We start from the raw sequence: 21,006 nt of genomic DNA, 5'->3' as shown, positions 1-21,006 counted from the left end.
TAAAAAAAATCACTGTGAGCACACTCACACAAAACCAGCAGGTTCAGATTACTGCAGCAAGGAGATGTGCTGAAACTTGGTGCAACTTCTAAGCTGATGGAAATACACATCAGATGAAGTCGTTACCCTTCTAATGTTATTTAAGCACACAAGCAGTACAGTGTTTGTCAAGGAAAATAGTTCTATTTTCAGCTGTATCCTTTAGCATGTGTCCTTTGCACAGCATTTATAAATGTGCAGTTCTTGCCTTCAGTTGGTTCTACAAACCCCTGAACAGCCTCAAACCCCACAGGCTGCCAGGGCAGCACTGTCAGTGAATGCAGGGAAACACACAGGCTGCATTTTAGCCCCCCCCAGCTACCCATGCACCCCCCAGCCCACTACACTCATCCCAATTGCAAAGTTAATAAATGAGAGGCATTAATAGCTTCCTCTATGATCAAGGCAGTCAAAGCATGGTTTTTAAGAGCACATTCTAGCCTGCTCACCTCTATTTGCCCCTTAAAATTGGCTTCTCTGGAGGGACAGAACATCAAGAAAAGCACAAGGGATCTCCCTGGGAACTGGGGCTGGGGAGGGGGGGGCAGCAAAACCCCCCAGGTGCTTATTAATAAAGCAAATTCAGCATTGCTGCCACCTTGCTTGCACCCTTCCTCCCCGGCTGGGTCTGGCCCTACCTCTACACCCTGCCCCGGGGAGGCAGAGCCGTGCCCGCTCCCTACCTGCCGAGGTTCCCCAGCACCCGGGACCGGGGCATCCCCCCGCTGGCCATCCCGCAGCCGTGCCGGCCACGCTTCTCCATGTCCTGGGGGTGGGGGGGAAGGAGAGCAGCAATCAGTCCATCCGAGCCCCGGCGCCTTCCAGTCAAGGAGCAGCCGCTGATCCCCCCGGCTGGTAAGGAGGAGCCGCTTCTCCTCACCCACGGGGTGCTGCCCTGAGCATCCTCCTCCTCCTCCTTCAGCCGCTCGGGCAGACGGAGCAGAAGTGACACTGAAGCCACCTGAGCCTTCAAGGCAGCGGTGCCCGAGGCTGAGCCTCCCACGCCTGGGACGCGGGTTGGAGGACACAGCCCACAGCCAGGATCCAGCCCTCCCCGTCAGCACAAAAAGAGCAAGGAGTTATTCCCAAGCCTGGGCTGAAGCTCAGGGCTCGCTAAAGATTAACTCAAGCCTCGGCCGTGAGAAAAAGTCACTCCCACCGCAACGCTGGGAAGGAGGAGTCAAACGGACGATTATTTGCTCCTTAAAATTGGCTTCACTGAAGGGACAGAACAGCAAGAAAAGCACAAAGGATCTCCCTAGGAACTGGGGCGGAGGGGGGGGGGAGGCAGCAGAAAACCCAAGCGCTTATTAAAAAAGCAAATTCAGCAATTGCTGCTACAGCTGAGAGTGAGTAAATCCCAGCTGGATGCGAGACACTGATGTTGCAAGAGCAGCGTAAAGCTGTAACACCCACAGACAGTATTTTGCAAGATCCAGATCCTTTCTTAAAGTCCCATCAACAAGCAACCTGTGAGCGAGCAAAGGGTTAAAGCAACCGCATTTCGGTGTCCCTGCTGTCCTAGCAGGTTTTGTTCCTTCCTTGTTATTCTCTCCACCAACCCTTTCACAGTGTTTATGCGACTTCCTTTCCCCCCAACATTTACTATTCACAGTCCTGAAGGTAAAGGGATAAAGAAGTCATTAATGTGAAGTTTCCTGAACGAGGACTTGCAAAGCTTCTCCAGCATAGGTAATAACCCTACTCCTTGCTCCCAATATTCCCAGTAAAACTGGACCAATGGCTTATCCTGCTTTGTCTCCAATGGCTTGCAGGGCAGCAGCAGCAATTTTGGAGACAATCCCTCACAAAAGCATGCAGAGGCCATCTCGGTTTTGTTCCTCACCCCCGAATACATCTGTTTTTTCAGCCACTTCTTCCACTCCACCTTGCAAACACACAGCCCATGTCCTGCAGAAGGAACATTGCCCGACTGCCCAAACCCCTGCTGTCATCTCCCTGCACACCCTCTGCAGGGCAGGATTAGCCCAAGCTCCATCCCAAGCCTACTGAATTTATTTCCTATCCTGGCCATGTCCAAGAGGGATCCCTCTTGGTTAACACCCTCCACACTACATTAAATTACACCCATTTTCCAAGGCTCAGGCACAATCCTGGGCTGCAGCCTTCAGCAATGCCCCAGCAGAGCTTCAGGCCCCCAAGGGCAGGCAGAGGGAGTGTAATTTGGTCTGGGACTCTTCCAACTTCCCACACCAAGCATGCAAAAATATATTAGTGGGGTGCTGAGCCCCTGGGCCAGGTTACCCAGAGAAGCTGTGGCTGCCCCATCCCTGGCAGTGTTCCAGCCCAGGCTGGATGGGGCTTGGAGCAACCTGGGCTGTGGGAGGTGTCCCTGCCCATGGAGGAGAGTTGGAACCAGATGATCTTTAAGACCACTTCTAACCCAAACAATTCTATGATTTTACTACCCCGCCAGCCTCCCTATTTCTCTTTGCCTCCAATTCCTTCAAAATTGTATTCCTTCCACCCAAATTTTAAACACTGGGAAGCAAGCCAAGAGGACAGCCCTCCAGTGAGAAGGTACCAACCACAGTGCTGGGCTGAGGACTTCTCCAGGTAACTGAGTATGCCTGTGGGAAAGCTCTTGTGTAGAGCTGGAGTTAGAGCTGTCTTTCCTTGGCTTGCTCCTGATTCTGATAGACCCACAGCCCTTGCACACAGATTGTGTGTTATATTCCTTATTTAGCTTATGTACTAGAGATAGTGCTAATAAGAATCATAAGGGAACAAATTTAAACTCCAGTTATCTCCTTCATCAGCTCCAAACTGGGATAAATTGCAAAACACATCAGCATGGAAGAATCTCAGCTGGTGAAATTCAGTTATAACCAAAGCCACAGCTTTTCCAGCAGCACTGAATTATCCATAGGCAGGACATTAAAAAAAAAAAAAAAGTTCATCTGATGCTAAAGACCTGAATGATGTGCAAAAAGTACAGTTCTAATTCTTCTAATGAGGTACACAGGCAACAGCTGCTGCAAAGCTACATCTGACCAAAGTGTTCCAGCATCCTATGTGACCACACAAACTGCCCAGGGTTTGAGAAATGAGAAGGGAGAGCAAGAAAGGGACCACAACAGAAAGAAAGAAGAAAAAAAACCTCTATGAGGAAATGCTTTGCTGGTTTTTCAAACTCCATCCAGTGCTATTTCTCCCCAGGGAGCACCCAACCTTTTCACAAGTCTTCTCACCATACACACCATGCCCTGAAACAAGTGATTGGGCTTCAGATCATTCCTTCTGCACACAAAAGCAAATGTAATCTTCCAGTACCACAAGCAGATGGGAACTACAGCCCACAACTACGTTTCTTTTAACCCTTGTCCTTTTTGACAGATTTTCAGACAGGCTGCCACTCATTCCTTTGAGCTTCATTGTTGCAGATTTCTCACCCAGCAGTAAGAATTTGAACAGGCTTGTTGCACAACTGAGGAGAATTTGAAGTATTCAGAATGAAAACAGAATTCTTTAGGAGTACATTCAGGTTTGATTACTCACATAAAGCAACATACAAGCACTACTGAAAGTTTAAGATCTCCATGGGTAATAACCCTGCACTACCCCCTGTAGCCTTTCACATATTCCCTCCTGCCTGAACTTCAGTTAATTGTGGCATTTAGGAAGAATAAACAGGAAGTTTATTTCCTAGCTTCTGAGAAAAGAGGTGGAGGAGTAGGACATGGGGCCAGCTGAATCTGCATTTTCAGATGGAGTGAATCAGGATTCATATTCCAACTGCAGTTTTGAGCTCTCCAGCATGTTTTTTTTTTTGCACCAGGACAGTCTTCCTGGCGTCATTAGAGATGAGCCAAGCTCATCTGGACAAGATCACCTGGATCACAGGAGCTGAATCTTACTCAGATATGGAGACAGAGAGAAATGCCAGTGTTCTCAGCAGCCAATTATTTCAAATGAATCACTGGTACAGACCCAGTCACAGCTTTAGTGCACAAGTTATTTCTGAAGGTATCCACATGTGCTGCCAAACTGACATGACTTGTCTTGCCCAGAAAACCTGATTTTTTTCATGACCAAAAAGGAGAGGGGAAAAAAACATCCAACACATTTTTGGATGATGAAGAATTTCAGATGGGCAAAGTAAATGCAGGCTGGAAACCTGGAGACTACAGGAATCCTCTGCCAGACCACAGGGACCCCATGAGCCCAGGAGAACTGCCTTGACCACTGCCTGACAGAGCTCAGAATCAGTGCCTTCAGGATGGCTTGCACACCACATTCCCAAGATGCTACACAAGATCTTAGGGCACCATTACAGTTTTCAAGCATTTCCAGAGATTCGTTACCATGAAAATCAAACACAGGTGAAAGACACCACAGTGTGAAGCAGAGCAGAAAATCCTGATGGTAGCTGAAATCCCTAGGATGCAATTAATTTTTCTCCAATTGATTTAGTTTTAAAGTGCATATAATACTAGGAAAGCCTTAAAACAATTTGTCCACCCTCCATCCCATAGCAAGAAAATCCTCAAGTAGTGTTACCCATTCATCAGACCCACTAAGATTAAGAGATTACTGTTTCTGGAGCTGCTGAGGCAGTGAGATTATCCAAGCCCCAGCTTGTTCCCATCTGCCAGGGAGGCAGCACCCAGGCTGTGCTGGGGTGAAGCACAGCATTGCCATTGCACCAGGGGAACAGGCACCAGCCCTGCTCACACCCAGCTCTGCCCTGAGCTGAGAGACCCAACAAGCATCTCCCAGCTCAACAGCTGCCAAGTAACAGCCACACAACACCCGGGCCCTGCCAAACCCTTCCACTGGTGACTGAACTTCAGGAGATGAGAGCTCATTTGTCATCCTGCTGGGAGAGGTGCTCATGGGAGCTGGGACACCAGCCCAGGGCAAATGGAGAGATACAGCAGCACCTTGACCCTCCCTGTTCCTCCCATACTCAGGGAGGGGGAGAGAAAAGGGGAGAGAAAAGGGGAGAGAAAAGGGGAGAGAAAAGGGGAGAGAAAAGGGGAGAGAAAAGGGGAGAGAAAAGGGGAGAGAAAAGGGGAGAGAAAAGGGGAGAGAAAAGGGGAGAGAAAAGGGGAGAGAAAAGGGGAGAGAAAAGGGGAGAGAAAAGGGGAGAGAAAAGGGGAGAGAAAAGGGGAGAGAAAAGGGGAGAGAAAAGGGGAGAGAAAAGGGGAGAGAAAAGGGGAGAGAAAAGGGGAGAGAAAAGGGGAGAGAAAAGGGGAGAGAAAAGGGGAGAGAAAAGGGGAGAGAAAAGGGGAGAGAAAAGGGGAGAGAAAAGGGGAGAGAAAAGGGGAGAGAAAAGGGGAGAGAAAAGGGGAGAGAAAAGGGGAGAGAAAAGGGGAGAGAAAAGGGGAGGAGGGGGGGACTGGCAGTCAGAGCCACTTCACACACTTCACCCTCAGCATCAGAAGCTCAGAGCTGACATCTCCACCAGACACACACCAGTGGCTGAGTACAGCACTGCCTCCAGCTGCCCACCCTGTTCAACACTTGTTCATGGCTTGGGGCAATGAAGAAGGACAAAAAAAATCCAGAACAAAACATTCCTACTGTTTTTAGACATATCTGCATAGATAAGCAAACTGCAAAGTTGCTGAAACCTGCTACTGTAAATGTAATTTAAATCACCCAAAACATTTCCACTGCTCAAGGAAGAGCTGTAACAATGGGAGGAAGAGCTAAGACACAGTGACTATTCTTACTGCACAAAAACACTTATTCTGATTAATAACCAAGGCTTACTAATTTAAATTGAATATGTTTCTGCCTGGGCATTTTTAAGTGTATAAAATTAGAAGTGTTAGCAGGTTTCTGAGGCTGACCTTGTTTACTTCCCTATTCAAACACATGCCTGACATCTACAGGATGCTGTGCTTTGCAAAAACTGTATCATCCTTGCTGATGATACACACTCCAAGGCAGAAAGAAGTGACCAGCTTAATATCCACCAAGGTGCTTGTCCACTTCTTTCAAACACTGGGACCTCTTACCACTGCAGCTGACAAAGTGCTGCCTATCATTTCTAAGATGTGATAAGAAGAGGCAGGCAGGACAAAGGACTGACAGTCAGTTCTCTCTCTGGCTGCCACAAATCACAACCATCTCATGCCAGCTCCTCTCTGTTGGTCAAGCTCAGACTGGAATCCATACTGCAGAGCTTGCCCCCAGCACCACCTCCACAAAGCACTTTGCACCTCCTCAATTCCCAAAAAAAAAAAAAATAAAATAAAAAAAAATCCAAGAGCTCAAATTCCCAAGTTGATGTCCCAGCCCATTTCACAAAGGTCATTTTGATTTTTCCAAGCTGAATTTTCTGTTGCCTTCAGGGAAACAAACGGGGCAACAGAGCTAGAGACAGAAAGAACGTCAGGAATGGACTATCTGACTCTGCTGCCCCAGTTCTCAGCCTGAAGATATGATAGATCAGGCTGTCATCTTGTTTATTTCCTGCACCCTAATCACAAGCAGCGGGATGGGCTCCATGGGCTGAACTCACCATGAGTCAGGGTGTTTTCGGGCATCCCACAGGAGTTACTCCCCAAAGAATGCCAAACATCCACTCCTGAAAGAAGTCATGCACATGGCATGGCCCCACAACCCGAGCACAAGCAAATGGATCAGAACTACCAAGGCTATGAGACAACTGAACAATAGGTACTGATAGTTTGACTCAGATAAGCCTGAGTTTTAGCAAGGATGAGAAGACAAAGGAAGGAGAAATGTAGGAGTGACCCGACCAGAGCTACACAAATAGGCTGTTTATGAAAAGTGAAACACCCAAATGGCAGAGCATGGACAAAATACAGATGCACTTTTCAAATCTTGTTTGGGTCTCTTGAGAGATTTTAATGTCTCTATCAGGTCAGACAAGCTAAAAGTATTTCAGAGATTGGGCTGGAAACCCCTCTGTGTTATTGAAGCTTGTCTTGCTGAATCATTATAAAAAAACCCCAATTCATTTACCTAGACATTTCAAAATCTTTCAATATCCAGAGAAAAAGAGCTATCAAATAGGTGCCTCCACATTGTCCCTCCTAGCCTGGATGTAGGGCATTTTCTTGGGAAGCCAGTGCTGCTGGTGTCATTTGTGGGTAGGACACCTACCAGCCCCTGAGCATCAGGACAGAACAATACCCCCCTCTTAAGGGAAGCAGTTTTTTTACAGATCTCAGTTGCTCAATAAATTCTTTCCAAAATAAAAAGAAAATCTAATGCAGCCTAGAAGCAGCAGTTCTTATTTCACAGCCAGGCAATCTTAAGTGCCAGTTATTCTACTCATAAGCAACAGTTGTGCTTGTAATCAAAAGTGCCAGCATTTATCCTAACAGGCTTCTGTTCTACTTTGTCATCTCTTTGGCAGTAATAGGTCCATGAGGAGGATCCAAACTTCTCTGTGTGTGGAGAGATTACAAGTAGCCCATATTCTACATTTCTGGGGAATGTCCTCTAGGATACAGCTGGGACAGAAACAGATCTGTACTGCTGCTTTAAAAGATCTTTAAAAACTTTAAAAGAAGTCACTATTTTTGCTACACTGGCACCCAGCTCTGAAGTCACCACACAGAGCTTGTTTGTACTGGTTTCATCTATAAACGATGCAAGAGCTGGAACAAAACTGGTTGAGATGTTGAACCTGATTGCACAACACAGCTCACAGCTCTTACAGAGCTATTTGTAGTCAAGAGTTCGTTAACTCGTTAGGAGAGAGCTCATTTTTCCAAAATATTCACAACAGTTTAATTACCATGAGTCTTCCTGAGAGAGAGAATCAGAAGATTGCAGGCATGACCTAGGACTTAGAAGCCAAAAAGGGGAGCAGAACAGTTTGCTACAGACATTTCAAAGTCTGCAGTGCAGGATTTAAAGAAAGAAGAACTCAGGGCAGGTGAGGTGAATGGTGCAAGATTGTCTCACAGTTCGGTTAGAGACTGGAATTGTGCCTACAAAGCTCCCCATGCTGTTTGCTGCTCACACTGCAGGGTCAAAGAGATCAGCCCTACGGAGTCTCAGGTAGCAATGCCAAGTGATGTTGCAAGACAGATTTTTATTCTTCAGTTTACACCCGGTCTGCAAATCCAGAGTAATACAGGGCCATTTGCAGAAGCAAAAGGACATCACATGGTGTCCTGGTTTGGGCCAGGATAAAGGTGATTTTCTGTCTTGTACTTTTGCTTTTAGCTAAGTCTCTTGTAAGTAGTTGCACTTGCTGAAATTCACAGCAAGTTTCTCAGACAGTGTGTGTTTCTAGGACTGATAACACTTGATGTTTAGAGTTACTGCTAGAGACTGGGGTGCAGAGCCAAGGACACTGCTCAGCTCTGAGGAAAACATAAAGAGGTCCCACCTGCAGCCTCCTTTGGGGAGGAAGGGACAAGATAGATGCCAGAATTGACCAAATAGAGAGCGTCTGTTACTCGGTTTAATTGCCGGGCCAGTGTTAAACCGTGACACATGGATCACCCACTGAAGAAGCACTGTCAAATCCAACAAGATTAAGGAACAGAAATTCAATTCAGACCCAAAGCCTTGTTGAAAACATCAAAGATTTCATAGAAGAAATCTAAAGGCACGAACATGAAAAGATGAAGGACAGCAGCTGTGTTTTACCTCACAGCACAGTAGGTCTGATGAAAGCAAGCTGACATTCAGGATGGGGTGTTTAAACCAGCCCTGGTCTAAGCAACCAAACTTTTGTGTAATGGACATTTTCTGGCACAAGTATCAGTGGACTGTAAGTTCTGACTCAGGTTCTGCCCCAGCACTGACACAGCAAGAGCTGCACACACACCAGGTTAAAAGAGAGGAAGAGGTAAGACCTGCTCTCCTTGCAGCTCTGCAGAAGCAACTGGTGGACAGTTTCTGGTAATTAAATTAAAAATTAACTGGAACAACATACAGAAAGGGAAGAAACCAAACCTCCATGATGGGAGTTATGAATACATCACCTTACTCAGCAAGCTTTCAGCTGACCCACCAGCATCCACACTGCTGAGGATCCTGGGCTTCTTTTTAAAAAAAGAGACTGAATGTGGCACTCAGTGCCATGGTCTGGTAACCACAGTGGTAGTGGATTAAGGGTTGGACTTGATGATCTCAGAGGTCCTTTTCAACCCAAATGATTCTCTGAAATGACACTCATAAATACCAAGCTAGAAACCAAGATGCAGTCTCTTGACCTTTACAAAGACCAGTTTTGCTTTACCATCTGCTTTGCTGACAATGAGGTAATGTTAATCCATTACAAATCTGCACAGACCCCACCAGCATAGCTCATAAGAAAGCCTTAAAGCAGCAGTTCCTTTGTCCTACTTACAGATTTGCCCCCCAGTTATGTTTTCCTCCACCTAACACCTCCTTGCAGCTCTGCAAAAAGCCATTCTCCAGAACACTTTTTCCACGACAAATACCGGTATTTTAATAAAGCCTTGAATTCTCCCAACTGACCTGGCAGCTCTGTGCTTCCTCCAAACTTTTCCTGGCCTGCAAACATCCAGCAACTTGACTCCTGCTTTATGCTGGCCAACAGAGTGTAGGAAGCATGAAGTGAATGAACTCTGAAACTCTTGGATTAGGGATATCATTAGAGGGACTGCTGGGAAGGTATCCTTCCTCTCCTATTAGTCAAAGGAAATACAGCATCTAAATACAGCTGTTACCTTTATCTACTTTTACCCTTTTAATGCAGAAGCTGGAACGAGTCCAGCATTCTGGAATATTTGACCAAAACAACTGTATCTCAGCTCAGCTCCAGGGATGTATATATTGCAGGCTCATGTCTGCCTTCCGCTGTGAGGCATGCAAGGATTTCCTTCCACTGTGTCAGCCCTGCTGCTGGCAAACATTGACATTGTCTGAGCTTCACTTTGACTGAGAACAACAACTTTAATCACCAAAGCTCTATTTCTCTGTTGCCTAAAGAGGATATCCTTCCAGTTCCATTATATATTGGCCACCTGCTATGGAACTTGCAGGAGTTCCAGGCTCCTGTTCACTCAAGAGCTTACATGCACCCTCAAGGCATGAAACACTGCTTCTGTTTCCAGTGGTGGTCACTTGGTTGGGGTTGTCAGGAGCAAGATCAAGCAGGAGAAACAGGGGATCAAGCACTGGCAGCATGCTCCATCGTGCACACAGTGCACATACAGAAACACTGAGACATCTGAGTTTGTGTAACTCTTCATTTGGCAGCAGCACTGAATGGCAACCATCATCAGGAAGACAGCAAAAGTCGTTTTTCCCCCCCAAACCAGCAGTTACATGACAGCCCTCCATACCCCAACACCAGGCAGATTTCCCTCCCTTGTGTGCTCCCCACGTCCACCACAGGCTAAACCTAGTAAAGGTTAACCAAAAACTGAAGAGAAATAAAACCACATCTGTCATGTCACCTCCTCAGGAAAACAGACATTAAACTGACCCAAACCAATCAAGACTCCACTTATTAAAAAGAGAAAATAGTGCAGAGAGAAGGGAGCAAAGAATGTTCCACGTTTTTGGTGTCCCACTGCAATGATGCATCTCCTGTGCTTCATGAGGGGACCCAAGCAGGGATAACCAAGAGCTATTAAATGCTGACTCCTCCTGAGTGCACAGGCTGCTGAACCAACCATAGGTGAACAATGTTTGAGCCCTCACCACCTCCTGGCAGTCCTGTGAACCTTACAGTTCACAATTACATCTCCTGGCAGTCCCTTCCCAATATTCATGCAACAGTAACTGCTAACAACATCCATCATCTGAGAAGGAATAGTAGAAAATAGGATAAAGAAAATAGCAGAAAAGGGTAGAACAGACAAAGGGATAAGTACATTAATGTTGCAAAACCAACAAACAGGTTCTAGAAGTGTGTCTGGGTCTCAGCCAGGCTGTTTTCAACACTAAGGTCTCACCTATATGTTGCATTTGGTGTCATTTCCTACACTCAGGCTCCACCACATGATGGGACTGTGTATATTCATGTGGACATCTCACAGACCACAAGCCACAGTATATAATTCAAACCAGGGACACTGCAAGTTATGATAAAAAAGACACCATATTGTATAAAAAATAAATAAATGTCAGGCAACCAGTGAATAAAGAACAGGCTTACCATAAGTTACAGAGGAAGATTTGAGGGTCCTTAAACTTTTCCTTCTAAAAATATAAAAGGATATGAAAGACAAACAAGAGTATTGTTAATTTTAAAAGGTCCCCCAGTGGAGCTCGTCCTGTTATTTTCCTGTATACAGCAGAATAGCAAATTTCCCTTCATATACAGCTAGCACAAAAGATTTAGGGAGAAAGACTCATTTTCACAAGAGATCCAAATTCTGCAGGCAGCTCAACAGCCCAGGCACTGATGGAATAAGTTATGCAGATGGAAACAATTATTTAGGAGGGGAAGAACTCCTGCATGCATGGAGCAACATCTCACTAAAACTGAAGCCTCCCACCAACACATTCCAGACTCTTGGAGTAATATACTTTGGGGAATATGCTTTAAGCTACATCAGCTTTTGTATTTCTTTCTCCAAAATTCTTTGCAATGACAAAACACACTCCCCTGCAAACTGACCTAACGGTCATACCAAACAGCAACAAATAGCAGAAAGCTTTAATAAATATCTGAATCTAAAACCTAGTGAGGGACCTAACTTTTCAAGCAACAAACCCTGATTTCAGACAAGATTTTCACAACACACCTGGAGGAATTTACTCCCATGCTTAACAATGCTGCAGACCTGAAGCCCATGGCAACACTGAATAAATCACACAGGCCACATTTGATAAGTAGAATATGAAATCTAAATGCCTTCTATAACTCAAAATGATGTTTCTTAGAAAGCAAGAGCATTCCAAAACCGAATAGCACTAATTGATTATAAATATTTAATTAAGGATAATCCCCTCAAGCCAGCTGCATAAACAGTATCTCATATAGTATTTTGCAGGAGAAAAAGAACTCCAGCAGGTTTCAATTAAGACTCACTGCCATATGAATTTGACATCCGCAGCAGGAGGTTCAAACACCATGTCACAGCTAAGATATTTTTATTTCTCCAACTGAAAGCACTTAAACTGCTTGGAATAGAAGCATATGGGCCATAACATCCCTATTAAACAAGCGTTTTGCTGAGAGCCTAAAAGAGACATGAAGCTATAATATACCAGATTCTAGGTCATACATTGTAGCCTCTAACTTTTAAAGGATTTTTAAAAAGCCAGGAGCATACAGTATGTAACCTTTAGTTCCCTCCACACCCAGCTAAAGCAGAAGAATTCAGTAAAAGTCACGCAGTGATTTTTGATGAGGACTGAAGGAGTAGGGGGGTCCTTCACTCCCTGTAAACAGAACAGGACACAGAGCAGTTTGCACACGTGAGGGCTCCTCAGGTCATCACCTCATCCAACCTTCTGCTTAAAGCAAGGTCAAAACAGAAGGCAGAGAAGGATGCTGAGGGCTTTGGCCACTTGGGTCTTGTGGGCCTCCATTTCAACAAATGCTATGAACTGGAAAACAACATTTACAAGTTCTTTCAGCCTCAAAACCACCATCTTAAACCCACACCTTGGTTGACCCAGGAGCCATGCTGCTGCTCTTGTGCCCTCTTGGGGCACAAGGGACCATAAGTCAAATCTTCAGCAGGATTTTTCTCCATGCAGCTGGACCCAAGAACCCCAATTCCTCTTTAATGAAAACAGATGTCACCAAGTGAAATCATCCAGTGACGTCTCCAGGAGAAGGATGTAAACAGCCACAGCTCACCCAGCTGCTACCCAGAGAGGCCCTGTGGAAAAGCTAAGGATCCCAACATGCTGCAAGACCTTATCCCAAAATGGTTTCAAGCTTGTTTATCACTTGAATCCATCAAAACACATTAGCTCACGAGTTTACACTAGAGTTTGGGTCTTTTATCACATTCTCTTAGAGTTTTGAGCTCAGAAAAGAATGAAAAACATAGATATTACTTTCTCTGTACAATGGAGTTTTATTGTTTAACAAAACCCACCCCTGTAACATGCCTGCAAAGTGAAAGCTTTGCAAATAAGAAGGGAGGGGAAGAGAGATATGAAGTGATGTGCAAAAGGTCACAAAACATCTACCGTCCAGTTTGGTATAAAGAAATGCAGGCTTCCACCTCCCACAAGGCTTAACTTCATTCAAAATAGACTACCCAGCTATAGCTGAGGGAAGAACTGCACTCCAAAGTGTTCAGTCCAGTTCTTGATATCAAACTTTTCCAGCCAACAAAACTTCAGCCTTGCAGCAATGTAGAGAGGCCCTGGAATAGAGGCTGCTGGGCACATATGAGGAAAGACGCTTTGCTCCAGGTAAACAAGAGACCTTACAGGTGAATTAAATCCAAATCTACAGAAAAAAAATCTTCATTTAAAGAGAAAAAAAAAAAAGCACCTCTCTGAAATACTTTCAGGCAATCGCATTGAAAGGAGCTCTACTGCAATATACAAATCTGAACTGACACGGTATAGAAGCTCCACTGGTCCTGCTGATACCCAGAAAACAGCTTTTGTATACAACAGCCAAGGGTGAATTAAATCACAAATAATTGATGCTGTTCAAGTGCTTGCAGATTATCAGGCAGCTGAGAGACTGCTACATTCACACTGCAAACTCCAAACACTCAGCAAAGATAAGCACAGGGGCAGGTGGTACAGACAGAACCAGGGAAAGAAAGATTTTAAATAAAAATCCATTCTGTGGGCCACAAAATGAAGTCTACATGGTTCCAACCAAGCCCCGTTGTCTGGCCCAATTCCCAAGGTCAGGTTCCCATATTATAAACCCCTTGCAAGAAGCACAGACACACAGCAGAGCCAAAATGGCCTTTCTAAACTGCTTTTAGCCACATTGACACAAAAAAAGTTTTGTTCTTAATAGCCCAGTATATAGTTGTGCAGTATTTCTCACAGCTCAGAGCCAGGAAAACCAGGTAAAAACCACTACTGCCAGCAGCATAGCTGTGGTGCCAGAGAACCCTGCAAGAACCAGTACCCTCAAATTAGGTTTCTCAAGCAGCTTTTGCATGCTGGCACCAACCCCCCTGCTATTACAGAGCCATTGCAAGTGGCAGCCAGCCCAGCAGGGCTAAAGCTATTCCAAGTGCATTCAGACAGACTAAAAACTACCCAAAGGATACACTTTGCTTTCACCAGGTTTTACAACATCACCATGCAATACAACAGGCAGCAATATTCTCCTGGGTGTTCAGACAGCAGACCTCCTCACCTCTGTTCATCTACATCGTGGAATGAGGATCAAAATAAAATGTTTTTAATTTGAACCACACCAGTCTGGCAACTGCCTCAAGGTAAAAAGGTTTCCTGCTCAGTGAAGTCAGATGAACAGAGAGCCAAACACATTCAAAATGCCTAAACAAGCGAAATCCTGTAGAGACCACAGGAAGCCCCAGAGATTGAGCTGCAAATTGAAGTCCTTATTGCCAACACGATTTTAAAACGAGGTGGAAAAGAGAAAAACAAACCTTGAGACTGCCAGCAAACGTCCTTCTCTCTGGCTCAAGGAAGGCAGCTTGGAGATGTGAGTAGTGCTGTAGGTGAAACAACCTCCCCTTCCCCAGAAACGCGGGAGAAGCCAAAATTTAGCAGCAATTTAGCACTGAATTTAGCACTGCCGCATCTCAAGCAAGAGAAACCCCCCCACCACACACACACACACCTGAGGCACTACCAGAGTCTCAGCACCACCGCTCAGCATCAGCCCTACCTGGGCAGGGCAGCTCTGCAGACAAAAGCGACGAAGCGAGGGGACAGCAGAGCAGAGGCAGAGGGATGGGCGCTCCGCAGGCATCCGAACGCTCAGGGCACCCCCAGAGCCCAAACGGTGCCTGGAGCTCTCTGGCCAGCAGTCACCGAGCCAGGGGGGTGCCGAGGGATGTGGAGCCAGCCCAGGGAGGGGAAGACACGACTGCCCACGGCTGCCCACGGCTGCCCCCGCTCCTGCGCCGCGGCCCCGCCGGACCTGCGCGGGGTGGGGGGAGGCGGGGCCGGGGCCGCCCCCAGCTGCGGGATCCGGCCCCCCCCTCCCCAGCATCTGCCTTCAACCCGTACACACACCCGGGGAAAAAAAAAAACAAAAAAAACAAAAACAAACAGCACCCTCGGACGGTGCCCACTGGGGAGACGGGAGATGTCCTCTGCGAACTACTAAGGGATGGGAAATTGGTATTTGGGGGGGGGGAGGCTGCTTCCAAATAAAGGACAAAGGAAAATAAAGATGTGGACAAATGAGCTTTATTTAAGGGCATGCTGCTCTGGACAAATATTTGGAGATGTGGAGTTCAGGAGATGTGGAGGAAAAGCCAAATAAACACAAACAAGGCACACTCCATCATTAGCCCAGGTTAGCATGGCTGGTACACTCTGTCCACGCCAGACCCTGGAGACACACAGTTGCTTCATGCACAGAGCAGAGACAAACACTTTCTCTCAAGAGGCAACAGGCTTTCTGGGATGCAACAGCCTAATTTGAGTCCTCTTTTTAAAAAGCATTTGTTGAACGTGTGCATCAACACCAGGAGCAAACAGCGTTTCAGTTCGTAGGCCAATGACTGGAGAAAACCAGAAAGAAACCCTTTAAGACAGAAAATTACAGCTCAGCCCAGTCCCACCAATCTCCTTGTGGTCTCACTAACTGGTTAAGTCAAATTGTCTTCGAGTGCCACTTTGGGTTGTAATTGAACCTCGTATGAGCCTCTCAGCTGTGCTGAAAAGCAGATCCTGAGCAGATACGAAGGAAATGCAAGCTCAGCACCTGCTAAGGGCTTAATTATTCCTTGTTAATTGGAGGTAGGCTTGTTTAATTTGTTAGAAATGAGTGCTGAAAAATTGCTTCCTACTTTTAGAGACGACAAGGTGGAGATCAGGAAAGTGTTAATTGGAGTATGAGTAAAATAATCACCAGGCTGTACCACATTTGAACTCCAGTAAAGAAACACTAGTGAGAGTTCTTGCCTTGATCTTATGTGCTTGAAATCCAAGATGGGTAGTGGTGAACAGAGGTGGGTGTTTGGTCTTTATCCAGAAGGAATTCATCCCTCTGGACAGAGGGAGAGGAGCAGAGCATAGCTCTGGGTGGGAGGTGAGCTGCTGTCTTCTATTTCATATTTAGCTTGTCAGTACTGCTGACTCTGAAAATAGCTGTCAGGACCCAGGTCAGAAATAAGTCTGGAGTTTCCTTTGCAGAGAGTGAACCTCCCTCTGCCATGCTGCAGTGGCTCTTGGTGACACTGGGCAGGATTGCTGCTAATGGGCATGGAAAGCTGCTCTGGTTTCACCCTGAGGTGGTGCTCTGGGCTTCATCACTCTGTTCCAGATTCCTCCCCAAGACCAAAGCCAATGGCCCTCTTTTCTTCAGCCCCAGGGAACTCAGGATTTTCATTATTTTGTCACCCAGTGAAGCACCCAGCTGATCCATGTAGGTGTTCAGAGAGGATGGCAGGAGTTGGGTCCTCAGGATGTTTGAAATCTGGATCAATGGGCAAACAAAGCTCCAGGTGAGAGAGGAAAGCGTGGTGCACAACAGCTGGTGAAGAAAAGCAGGAAGAGAATTGCCAAAACAGTGTTTTGTGAAAAGTTCAACTTTCAGTAGGATACAAATAATTAGGGAACACAAATGCATGCTTCATTTCCTCATCCCTCCAACACAACCAGCAAGCCTTTTAGTACCAGTACCACATCCTGCAAGAGACAAGTTTAAACCCAGCTTTTGATACTGCTGTGAAAAGTTAGTACTCCTATGTGTAAAGAGCTCTAGGAGGGCTAAATTATACCCTAGTATAGGGTCCAAGCTCATTCTTAGCTTTGTTTCCCTAGCTTCTGAACAACAACGATGAAATAAAAATGTTACCACACTGACTTGGTGGTGTTAATGATGTCAGAAATAATTTCAGATATTAGTGATCCCATGCTAAAGCTCAGCTTCAGGGGGTGCTAGTCAGACAACTGCAGCAGTTTAAGGTATCACCAGTCCTTAGTTATTCCAGCCAACCAAAGGTTACTGCTCCAACAAAACTGATGGAAGCAAATGTCAGCAAGTACCTCAGCTGCTTTAATTCAAAAATCCCAGCAATGTAAAGGAGGGGACAGGAGTGGGAAGGCACAGAGCAGACCCCTGAGCCCTTTCTGCAAAGGAACAGACAGTTAAGGCAGAGGGAAAGAGGAGGCACACAGGACACTAAGCTCTTCCACTGCTTCAAATATGTCTTTTGGGATTGGGATAAAGCTTAAGAGGATTTGGGCTGCTGGGTTTGCAAAGAGAGTTCAGGCTTTAGCTTCTTATGGGAATATGTCTGATTTTTTAGCCACATGTTCCACTGTAAGAAATCTGAGGCAGCTTTTAAAAATACATAGCATCAGCCTTTCATACCAGGAGAGTTTGCATAGAAAGTGGAGTTAAACTTCTTACCTTAGAGGAATACGGAGCAATTTTCACTGTTTTGAATCCAACTCCTGAAGATTTTTAAATAAGTACACCTACCTTTCAGTATATCTGCACACATAATTATACAGTGCACACATAGGAGAGCTGTTCTGTGCAATTTTATGTTACCTTTACCTTGTCTACAGCAGGGATAATTCCAAAGAGGGAAGACAGAAGAAATCTGCTGTTAGTCATTAAACAGAAACTCATCTTGTAGCTTCCTTTTATCCAAGGAGCCAGGGAGTCAGAGGTGACAAAAATCAGAGCTGAGGCACCAAAGCAGGAGAGATGCAAAGAGGTGGTCTGGTCACACTACTCACCATCGTGACACTGCTCCTCTCAGCATAGGAAGATCTTATCTTCTGGCCCTGAGACTGGGTGTCTGAGCTTGTAGCAAAGAGATTTTGCTTTTGGCTTTTTGGATATGAACTCAGATAAGCAGGCTTAGGCCTCAGGGTCTCCACAGCTCTCCCAGACTGCAGCATCTCCTCCCGGGTGTCTGACACACTGGAAATGTCATTCTGGAATTCTTCTTCTGTTGGTTCATCCCCAAATTTTAAGTCAGAATCAGGCTCCTCAGAAAACTCTTTCTTTATTTTTTCTGCACCGGGCATCTGTGCTAGAAATAAGTTTACAAAAACCCAAACGTGTGAAATACCTGCACATGATTTGGTTTTTTTTTCCTCCCTGCAGCCTTACAGGGGGTATCTAGAAGCTAGGGAAGGCTCTTCTGAGCCTTTTTCAGCTGATTTAAAGGTTTTCCAAGCCCAACTAGGCAATGAGAGGCCTCTACAAGTGTTTCATTTTAACCAATTAGCTTCTAATGAGCAACTATATTAAAGAAGGAGATGAAATGCAAGCTGGTTTTATTTGTGCCTGGGGTAAAGTGGCATAAAATAAGGAGATATGACTGAATTAGTAAGTTATTAATAAGAACATGGTCTTGTTTTTATCTCTTGAGAGTGACTGAGAAACACTTTAACGTCTTAATCTTGTGAACACATTAGTATGTAAAAAATACAGCAATGTGTCTGGTCTTATTGATTAAAATGGAATTTAGAGAATTTGGGGAAATTATGTGAGGCCTAGGACTAGGAATAAGCAACAAAGAGCCAGGAATTTTTGAGGTAAATGTAGAAAATCTCATTTAAAGCATCAAGAGATCCAGAATTCACTCTGTCCAGGCAAAAAGCTGACACTGAAGTGTAAGGATGTGGCCCAGCTACCCTTTACTTATGCAAAAGAGATATTTTATTCTGCTTTGCAGACAGAGGCAGTAAATCACACCTCTGCTGCTCAGGGCAGCTTAATTGTCACAACCTCTTCCCACCTCCACTTTTTAATTATTCTGCTTTGCTACCCACTCTTGAGTGTATGGAGAGAAGAAGCCTCATTACTGAAGCAAGGAGGGGTTGCTCTGGAATCAGCTGTGTGCTCAGCCTGCAAAAGGGAAGCTGGAAGTTAAAAAAATTCAGTGTGCACACACATGGAGTATAAGGCTCTGCTGTTTGTGGGTATTGTTTCATTGCTGCTGCTCCAGTGGGATCTATTACAAATTTGGCTACCATGTTAAGTTAGAACAGAGGGCACCAAAAAGCTTCCTGAAGTGAAATATTGTTCTTATTTTCCTTCCTACAGCTGTTCTGCAAAGGCAGAATCACTGCTTTTGAGTTTAAGATTCATTCCTCAGCTGGGATTACATCTACTAGCAAGGCTTAATCTCATGAGTACATCAACAGGACTATTATTAGCCTAAATCACAGCCTATTATCAGTTACTGACATGTTAGAAATAAGAACCAGTGATGGAATGAGAAAAGGAGTAAAATACACAGCTAAACAAAAACGCATGTTCTGCTCCCTTCAAAAAATTTTCAGCAACTTCAGCATTGGTAAAAGAATCCCCTGACAGCTCCTGTGGCAACATCCTGCCCCCTACCCCTCCAAAAAAAAGGAGAAAAAAAATAAAAATAAGAGAATTATAATGGCAGAGTTTGCAAGTACACAACATTTGAGGGTTAGGTTGTTTACTGGGGGATAGTTCTCATAAAAATGTACAAAACTTCCTTGTCCTTTGCCTTTGTTAAATTACCTTTGGGGAATAGGGAGAGGGTGAGGAAGAACAGCAGGCTGCAGCTTTTTCTCCTGTAAGCATGCTTAGCAGCAAAGCAAAATCATTGGAGTTTTTGGGTTTTTTATATGCTACCAACAGTACTAAAAACACCTTTAGTTTCCTTCTGTAACAAGTGGCACCAGCCCAAAAATAGTGAGCAGAGTGCTTTAAAGATGAAGCTACCAGCCAAAGCTTTTATGCAGGAGGATTTGATCTGATCAGCTGCAGAACTTACCTTCAGTAAGCAGGAGCTGTAGCCAGATAATTGCTATGATCAGCAGCATTACAAATGGCAAACAAAACCAGAAGAAAAGGAGAGGAAAGGTCACCTCATTCACCAAAGGAACCAGAGGATACTTCATTGCTTGCTTCAGGTTACACTTAGTTTAGAACAGCTCCTCTGCTCTGCTTTACTATCTTTTAATAACCCTGATTGCATCACCCTGTCAGTCAGCAGATGGGCAGCTCAGGGACAGCCCTGTGCTGTGCAGGGAGGGAGCAACAAGGATTAAACGTGGGATAAGAAGAACTGAGAAAGCATCTGATTCGATTGTCCCCCAGCTGCTACTTCAAGGCTAAGCACAAGTTAGGAACCCGCCGAGGCTTCTGTTGAAACAACAGCCCAGGGTATGTTTCTGTCTTCAGATACAGGGGAGATAACCAAGCACTTCAGTCCCTCTGAAAGGCTTCTGAGAAAGCAGCAAACCAGAATCAACCCTGCAGAGATGTTTAGAGGATACCTGGCTAAAAATTACTTCTCCCTGGCTTGCTTATTTGACACGAAGCACAGGTTTGTCCCATATCAACAAGACTGTTTCTCTTTGTTTCCATCTACTAGTTAACCCATTAGGAAAATAAAAGCTCGGGTTTAATTTGCTTTTTTATCTTCCAAGAAAGACAAGCTTGCAAGTTTCATGGGATTTGTGTCAATAAATGTGTTGATAAATAGCAAAGGAGCAGTGATCAAAGCAGGAACAGATTTGTGATGGGTAACTTGGTTTTCATCACAGTGTTTTTCCCCCCAGTAAAATAAAACAATTATCTATCACCTCACAGAGGGCTGAATGGCCAAATTGTGGTGTTCTCAGTAAACCTGAGAAGAGAGCAGCTAGATAAGTGCACTTTACAGATTATTACAAGCATTTAATATTCTTGCTTCTGTGTTTATTTTTAAGCAGCAAGACTCCTTGCAGCAAGCCTTTTAATCCTAAGGTCTAAATGAACTATGTAAATTATTATTTCTAATTAATTCTTATCCATTCATGTTAATAACACCCTTTGTGTGACAAAGGAAAGCTGCTATCCCCACGCTGTGCATTGGGTGAGGAAGGAGAAGAGGCATTCATGGCCTTCAAGGCTGAGAAGTATTTCAGTCCCCGTTTCACACCTCGGGGGTTGCAGGCTGAGGCACTTCT

The 21,006-nt window shown here is 45.1% G+C and overlaps 1 protein-coding gene and 1 long non-coding RNA gene across 9 annotated transcripts in view; both read right to left on the bottom strand.

The window, feature by feature from the left end:
• ARHGAP40 (Rho GTPase activating protein 40) overlaps positions 1–14,968 on the bottom strand; it is a 39,135-nt gene extending 24,167 nt beyond the window's left edge. The window contains exon 1 of one of the 5 annotated variants that reach the window (XM_071759625.1): positions 14,765–14,968. Coding sequence is in view for 4 of the 5 variants with exons in the window: in XM_071759624.1 (XP_071615725.1) it covers positions 723–802 (80 nt within the window). In the remaining variant the exon portion in view is untranslated. Of the gene's footprint in view, positions 1–722; positions 1,230–14,764 lie in introns of those variants that run through there. The other 4 variants (XM_071759624.1, XM_071759623.1, XM_071759628.1 and 1 more) reach the window with 4 other exon arrangements.
• Positions 14,969–15,275: 307 nt separating this feature from the next.
• On the bottom strand, positions 15,276–20,027 carry LOC139803549 (uncharacterized). 4 transcript variants are annotated; one of them, XR_011729046.1, is made up of 4 exons: positions 19,827–20,027; positions 17,800–18,098; positions 17,098–17,181; positions 15,276–16,582 (listed from the first exon to the last, which is right to left on the bottom strand). It is a non-coding gene; the product is annotated as an uncharacterized lncRNA (long non-coding RNA). The 4 variants fall into 4 exon arrangements; XR_011729047.1 differs by having other exon boundaries at positions 15,276–16,525; positions 19,827–20,026; XR_011729045.1 differs by lacking the exon at positions 17,098–17,181 and having other exon boundaries at positions 19,827–20,023.
• Between the last annotated feature and the right edge of the window lie 979 nt (positions 20,028–21,006).

Source organism: Heliangelus exortis, chromosome 16 (assembly GCF_036169615.1).
Source record: "Heliangelus exortis chromosome 16, bHelExo1.hap1, whole genome shotgun sequence".
NCBI classification, from domain to species: Eukaryota; Metazoa; Chordata; class Aves; order Apodiformes; family Trochilidae; genus Heliangelus; species Heliangelus exortis.
This window is presented reverse-complemented; position numbering and strand designations above follow the sequence as displayed.